The 7607-nt window shown below is 45.2% G+C and overlaps 1 protein-coding gene across 1 annotated transcript; it reads left to right on the top strand.

Moving 5' to 3' along the window:
- The first annotated feature begins 1799 nt into the window (after positions 1-1799).
- On the top strand, positions 1800-5691 carry TMEM229A (transmembrane protein 229A). The gene has a single exon (XM_002818397.6). It carries the CDS (start codon positions 1908-1910, stop codon positions 3039-3041), a length of 1134 nt encoding a protein of 377 aa, XP_002818443.2. The 5' UTR covers positions 1800-1907; the 3' UTR covers positions 3042-5691.
- The last annotated feature ends 1916 nt before the right edge of the window (positions 5692-7607 follow it).

The raw sequence follows: 7607 nt of genomic DNA, 5'->3' as shown, positions 1-7607 counted from the left end.
CATCTTATAACCCTTTATTTTCCCAGTGTAGGCATAGCAAGGTGCCTACAAAAATGTTTACATTATTTCCCTTCATTGTATTTGCTCAGGCACTTGCGCAACTAGGTCAAACCTGGTTTGCAACAAGTTGATGAACCTGCTACCTGACATTTCTGTCCCTGACATGAAAACTTCCTGACATTCCTGTCCCTGACATGAAAGTTTCTCTTAATTCACAGTCAACTTAGCTACCACAGATTGGAACGTGAGGGGCTGAAATAGGCAAGGAGACAGCATGAGGAGGAGGTTGCCTTAGAAATTATGTCTACTCGCCAGAAGGAAAAAAAAAAAAAAAATCCCCAGAAAGCCTTTCATCAAGGGAGGATCTAAACTCTAACACAGAACTGTTATCTATCCGCACATGAATTTGGGGGGAAGGAGGAGAAAGAGGGAGGTAATCGGTATAATTCATCCCCAAGGCTCTTTCCAATTCCAAGACTGATTCAAAATTGGAGAGAATGGTGGAACAAACACACCAACATTCTGAACCCCTTCCACTCTTCACCAAGGAAAGAAGGAAGGAAGGAAGGAAGGAAGGAAGGAGGGAGGGAGAGAAAGAGGGAGGGACAGAGGGAGGGAGGGAAGGATTGGAGGGGAGGGGAGGGGAGGGAAAGAAGTAGAGAATGAAGGAAGGGAGAAGAGGGGAGAGGAGAAGGGGGGGAGAGAAAAGATAGAAAAAGATAAACCCTGGCCCTTTATGTCACTCTCCATTTCTGGGATGACCTAGTTCTGCCAAAAGAAGAACCCAGCAGCGGGGTGTGCCAGGACGAGGTACTATTCTCCACCTGAGACCCCACAGTAGCTAGAACAAAGCATTTCCTCTTCTCCACACCCCAACCCAACCCAACTGGCCTGAAATCATTTTACAAATTCTGGGGGACATCGAATCTCTGTCCCTGGCCTTGAGTAAACCCAGAAAAGTAGATGGGCCAAGAAATAGATTGGAAAAGTGGATCAGGCCCTGCGGCAGCAATTTAGATGGAGGGTAACGCAGAGGCGGGGCAGGCGTGGAGTCTCGAGTTTATTCTCTATGACTGGGACACAGCTGGCTTTGAATAAGAATATTAAGTATACAGCACCATATTTTGGTCTTGAGCCCAGCCTCCAGCCCGTGGCACTCGGCCATTCGTCTCCGCCAGCAAGGCCCTGGCCCTGATTGCCGCGATGCAGGGAATGCCCATCAACTTGCAGTCACACCTGTTAGGTGTTTCTCCACTCAGTGTCTCCGCCCAGCAAGCGACCCCCGCACGGCCGGAGCCCCTGTGTTGAGGGGGCGCACCGGCAGGAAGAAGCAGGGCCGGGCCTTCCCGAGCAGACCCTGTGGGACTCGGTGCGGCGGGCGGGCGGGCGCGCGCGTGGGGGCGGCCTGCGAAGGCGGGAGAGGTCGAGGCAGGCGGAGAGGGGCATTGGCAGGGCGGGGGCAGGGCCGCCGCTGCTCGCGTTACGTTCCCAGAGCCTGCGGCGGAGGCGCGGGGCTAAGCAGCGGAGGGGATGGGGCTTGCACGAGCTTCTGCATTTCCCCTCACAGCCCCGGCGCCACCTCCCCTGGCTGGGCCGCGGTGCCCGTTAGGCCGCGCAGGGTGAGAGCTAGAGCGGGCGCGGGCGGGCGGCACCTCGCCTGGGACTGGAAGGGAGGGCGCAGCGGGGCCATGGCGGGGGGATTCCGCTAGCCGGGCGGCCCGCGCGTCCCCTGAGTGCACCAGCCCCCGCTGCCGCGGGACCGCGGCCGGGACGGAGCTCCCTGCGCGCCCCCCGGGGGCCGGCAGCAGCCAGGAGGCGGCGCGGGGCTCGGCCGCTCGGCCCTGCAGCTCCGCGCACCCGGCAGCGGCGGCTGTGCAGCCTCGGGCGTTCGGACAGCCTCCGAGCCCATGGCGGGGAGCGACGTGGACAGCGAGGGCCCCGCACGGAGGGGCGGCGCGGCGCGGCGTCCGGGGGCCCCGGGCGGGCCAGGAAGCGAGGCGGCAGCCGGCTGCCCGGAGCCGCTGTCCACTGCTGAAGCGCCGGCTGAGAGCGCCACGCTGCCCGCCTGGATGCGCCTCTACTTCTACGGGATGCACGGGATCACCCTGGACGTGCTGGTGTCCTCGGCCCGGCGCTTCGCCCGCAGCCCGGACCTGCGGATGCTAGGCTTTTCCTCGCCCTACCGCTGCCTGCTGCACTCGCTCACCCATTTCGCCCTGGAGAAGGTGTACCTGCAGCAGCGGCGCTGTCCCAGCGCCTTCGTCTTCAATTTCCTCCTCTACCCCTCGGCCCACGTGGGGCTGCAGACCCTAGCGGGCCAGGCGCTACTACTCAGCCTGGGCGGCGGGGCGGGGGTCGCGGTGGCGCCAGGGGCGCTGGACCTGGCGCTGCAGTACGTGCTGGCCCTCTACCACTGCCAAGTGTTCCTGAAGCGCTTCCTGCGCTTGCGGTACCGGCGACAGAGGCGGCGGCAGCAGCAGCAGCAGCAGCAGCAGCAGCGGAGGGGCGCGCTCCCCGCGCCTCCCGGCGCCCGGGTCCCTACTGCGGCCGGAGCCCGGCGGCGACGACCCCGTGGCCCCAGGGGCGCCGGGGGAGCCCCCAGCCAGGGGCTGCCCGACCTACCCCGCTTTCTTTTCTTCGGAATGCACGGCTTTCTGGATGAGATCTTCTTCACCTTCTTTTTCAACGTACTGGGGCAGGGGGACGGAACAACCAGCGGCCACACGTCGCTCTGGTCCTTCTTTATGTACGGCAGCTGCAGTTTCGTGGTGGAAAAGCTCTACTTCCACCTCCACTACAGCCGCGGTTGGGGCACTTGGAAGCGGGTGCCCATCTACGTGATCTTCATCTACGTGTGGGAGCTGTCCTGGGGTCTGGGACTCCGCACGTGCGGGGCTTGTTCCTGGGACTATTCTCACTACCCGCTCAATTTCATGGGCCTCATTACCCTGATGTATTTACCTGGCTGGATATTCCTTAGTGTGTACCAGGACCTAATTTCCAACGTGTTGTGGAGGGTGCAGTACGTACCAACTAACTAAAACCAAAAAAGAAAGAAAGGGAAAAAGTCACTGGATTCCCACGAATGGATGCGATTTATTTTTACACATTTAAAATGAAGTGGGTTTTTTAGTCCTTTAATTTTTATACGCTTTACTAAGCTCTTCCAAATTGTTTTATTCCACCTTTTAGTTTTTCTATTTGAAACCCGTGTATAATATACTTGGAAACACTACTCGAAACATAATTCAAAGTACTTTATTCGCCAATGTTTTAAAACGTTTACAAGCCCCAACGTTTACAAGCCCAAACAGCAAAACCGTTATACCTTAACATCAGAATGATGTAGTAGTGTTTACCCATCTGGCCATAGATGAGTGATAGCTACTAATTTTTTTTTTTTTTTTTTTTTTGGCGGGGGGATCTTTAAATCAGAGACCAGTGATTTTTACAAGATTTGGCTAAATTTTCTGATTCAGTGATTTGTTTACTTTCTTTTTAATCTAATTTCATTTTAATTCCTTGCCATATTTATCAATGACTAAAGAAACTCAATGTCTTGTACTCTTGAGACTACAGTTAATAGCTCTTAAAGTGCCTCCGTCTAGCACACAAGTGAAAAGAGGCTGAAAAATGTGAAAGCACGTTCTATGAACAGATTTTTAAATGAGAGGTCTTTTCTAGCAACTCAGACAGGTGACACTGTGTTAAGATATTTGATCTCCATCCAGGAAATGATTGCTTTCCAATGTGGGTAAGCCTTAAACACCAGGTGTGTTAACGTTGATCAGATCCTGTGTTATCTATGGCTGTAAATTTTTGTTACTGTGCAATAATGTAAAATGTTTACCTTACATAGCCGAGGGCCAAGTGAAATTATATCACCTTCCACAGTGTTCTAACTCCAAGGACCCTTTTCTACATGGAACTTCAAGGGCAGAAACATTACCTTTGAATAAAATGAACCTGAATGTTCACTCTAATTACATTAAGCCTAATTGTTTTCTGTGAATACAGATATGTTTTCAGCATATTTCTGCCATGGTTCTTTTTCCTTCTGGGCCCAGAGTCCTTGGGCCAGGCTTGATGTGGTAATGTGCATTATAAATCAATGGTAGCTTTGTGGTGACTTAACTATTGATGTCTGCAAGCTCTGAAGTTAAATGAGATGATGTAAACCATTTTAAGAAATTCATGCCTAATTAATAATGTATTTTGATGTTGTTTGCTGTTTTATTACATTTATAAAAGAGTAGAATTCAGTGCAGCTCAGCCAGGGATGACGAATATCCTCTCAGTTTTTATTACAATCAGGAAAATTTCATGTATAGAAATGAGTGGTTTTCTATTCAAATTATCAGCGAGCCTATGCTGTAAAAAGGGACTTTTTTCTGTTTTTAAAAAATGTTTGCTCCAGGAGTAGAAAAGAATATGTATTTAAATTTGATTAAGTTAGACATAGTTATGAGTGTTATATATTTTAAACCACTATCTGAGGTTATAAGCTAAATTAAGAGTAATGAATGCTATATAATCAACTTCACCTTTGAAACGGACCGCGCAAAACATTATTTTAGCCAAAATGCTATACTCAAAGCTGAATAGAAACTTAAATATAAGCTAACTGTTTGCAAAGAGTTTCACTTAAGAAAAGTTCTCTATGACACTTGGTCACGGATCAAAGATTTATGAAAACCCTGTGTAGAAAAAAGTATAAGCATAGTCACTCAAGTTAGGGAGATGCTGGACAGAATATTTGTAATTCAAATGTGACACATGAATCTGAGTTAAGTGTGACATCACACCACACACTCCAGCGAATACTTCACCAAATCCGAGATTTCTGAAATACTTGCTAAATGTACACATTTGCACTGTGCCCTTCACATGCTGCTCTCCAGCCCTTCTTACCTGCCTAACAGCATTCTTAGGGTCAGAAGTCCATCAAGGAAGTAGGAAAGCATGCTGTTTTGTTTTGCTTTTAATGTTAATCCTATTTAAAGGAAAAGTCCAGGTTTTCATGCATTCAATTCACTCAAGAGATAGTTACTGAGCCTCCACTATTTGCCAGGCACTTGCCTGAACTCCGTGGATATAGCTGTGAACCAACACAGACAAAATCTCTGTCCTTGGGATGCTTACGTACTAGTGCTTTGATTCATGTAAGATTATACTTATTTGCAATAGGCTATGAGAGGCAATTTTTATGAGGGCCCTCATCAAGCCTGTTCCTGGAAAATCAGTCCATCAATCTAAAACAAATACCTGTTAGCAGTCTCTCTGCTAGTTCTAGAAAGAGCTAGTTCTTATGTATTCAGGAAGTGATTAGCCTGTCTATTAACACAGCACCTCGCTTTAGGGCTTCTCATTCTGTGTTTACTCAGCTTCTTAAATGTGACATTTTGCTACAAACTTTGATCCTTTAAGGAAAACCAGGGAAAAGAAGGAACCATCAGATCATTCAATTGTGTCACTAACTAGTAATTCAAATACAGAAATGAGATGGCAATGTGATGATAGTTAATATCTAATTAGCACTTACCACCTACAAGGAACTCTTCTAAGGGGTGTGTGTCTGTGTGTGTGTGTGTAAAGAAATATGTGAAAATATGTGTATGTATATATCTTAGGGGAATATATATATATATATATTCATATATATCTCAGGGGAATACACATATTCATATATATATCTCAAGGGAATAGATATATATTTTATTTATATATATCATGTATATCTCTTAATATATATACATATGTGCACATATATTCACTTAAACCTCTAACAGCCCTCCTTTTACAGATGAAGACAAGAAAACTCAAACCCAAATAGGTTAAGTAACTGCCCAAGTCATACACCTACTGAGCATTTAGATTTGAATCCGTATATACTGGACTCCAGTGTCCATTCTTAACGTCAATACTGTCATGCCTTGATCTACTGACCACAGTGGATCTTCTATGGAGTTCATTTTACAATCCATATTGCTCTTCCCTTCCACTATTATAGATGCAAGAGTAGCTGCATAAAAGCCAGGCAATAGTGGCAAAAAGACTTTCATGCTGCCTTTTTATTCCATGGTATTAAATAACAAGGGAGCTAATAGCAGGATGCATAACTGACATCAGCCTAGTTCTTATCCCGAGATGATACATCTTTATGTTTCAGTGATGCTGTGAAATACAGTACCTTGCTTGAATTCAGATAATCTTAAGAATAAGGCCAGGCGTGATGGCTGACATCTGCAATCCCAACGCTTTGGGAACCCAAGGCAGGAGAATCACTTGAGACCAAGAGTTCAATACCAAACCGGCAACATAGCAAGTCCTCGTCTCTACAAAAAAATTAAAAAATAAATTAGCCAGATATAGTGCCACATGCCTATAATCCTAGATACTTCAGAGGCTGAGGCAGGAGAATCACTTAAGCCTAAGAGTACAGGACTGCAGTGAGCTATAATCACACCACTGCATTCCAGCCCGGGCAACAGAGCAAGACCCTGTCTCCAAAATCAGAATAATATGCCAAAATGCAAGATACCTCATTTCACAAGCTAGGAAAAATACATATAATTATTACTACACATTTAATATGGTATTCAGGATAAATGTCATTGTAAGAGCTAAGCAGCCAAAAATTAAAACTAAATCTTTAGAGACATTTATTCTGAGTTCTAGTAAACATCTCAGAGTAAGAAATGTATTAATAGAAAAACATAAATGTAATTTTTTTCTCCGTGTTTAACTTATGCAATGCTGAAATGTCTTATTAGAAGTGCTTTAAATTTTAAATCAATTCTATTTGAGCTCTGAATCTAAAAAGGAATGTAACCTTTTTAGTTTTTCTTGTTAACAGTAAATACAGAAGTTCCTGTATCACACAAGGACTCCAATAAGATCGATCATCCATTTCAATATTTCCAACATTTTAATGATTCAGTGTACTTAACTATGAATACTTTATTATAAATATTTGATATTTCATGCTTCAGCTCAGCAAAACACAGGTTAGAAAAATATAACCTGTCTTTCATTGTTTAAGAAACATTGGATAATCCTACCCCTTTGAATAAAAAGAATTTCTACTCTTGAAATAGTCTCCGTCGGCATGATAGACTTGGTTCTGTTTAAGAAAGACGGTGAATGAGAATTTTGATAGACTACTTTGGTTCGTTTCCTACTTCCAAAACACATAAAAAAATCAATATACTTGGAAAGGAAGCTACACTAACAATACAGAGTTAGAGTGATAAATAAGTAATTGTATTGTAGTATCTTAAAGCATTTTAATAAAATCAATTTTCCTTATATTAAAAGGCATTAAAATCTTTTATCTTTTATGTTAATTTTTAATATACTATCTTGAACAATGCTTAATGGAATTAAGCTCCTTTACTGAAGGAAAGTCAGAAGAAAGTATATGGTTCCCACACCCCTATGTATCAAACACATGCTCAGCTTATACTGAAGAGAAAGATGGCAGCAAAAGATGATTCTGTTACATTTCCAGGGTGTTTTTAGTTTTTTTCCTATTCTTAGGCTTGGTACTGGAGCATCTAACAAAGATAGCAATTGTCTGTGTGGACCTCTATTCACTAGAATTAGCC

This window comes from Pongo abelii, chromosome 6 (assembly GCF_028885655.2).
Source record: "Pongo abelii isolate AG06213 chromosome 6, NHGRI_mPonAbe1-v2.0_pri, whole genome shotgun sequence".
Lineage (NCBI taxonomy): Eukaryota > Metazoa > Chordata > Mammalia > Primates > Hominidae > Pongo > Pongo abelii.
Note: the sequence above shows the minus strand (reverse complement) of the source record. Positions and strands in the feature narration are given on the sequence as shown.

Excerpts from the sequence above, each read along its gene's own strand:
- TMEM229A (XM_002818397.6), top strand. The coding sequence starts at position 1,908 with ATGGCGGGGAGCGACGTGGACAGCGAGGGCCCCGCACGGAGGGGCGGC.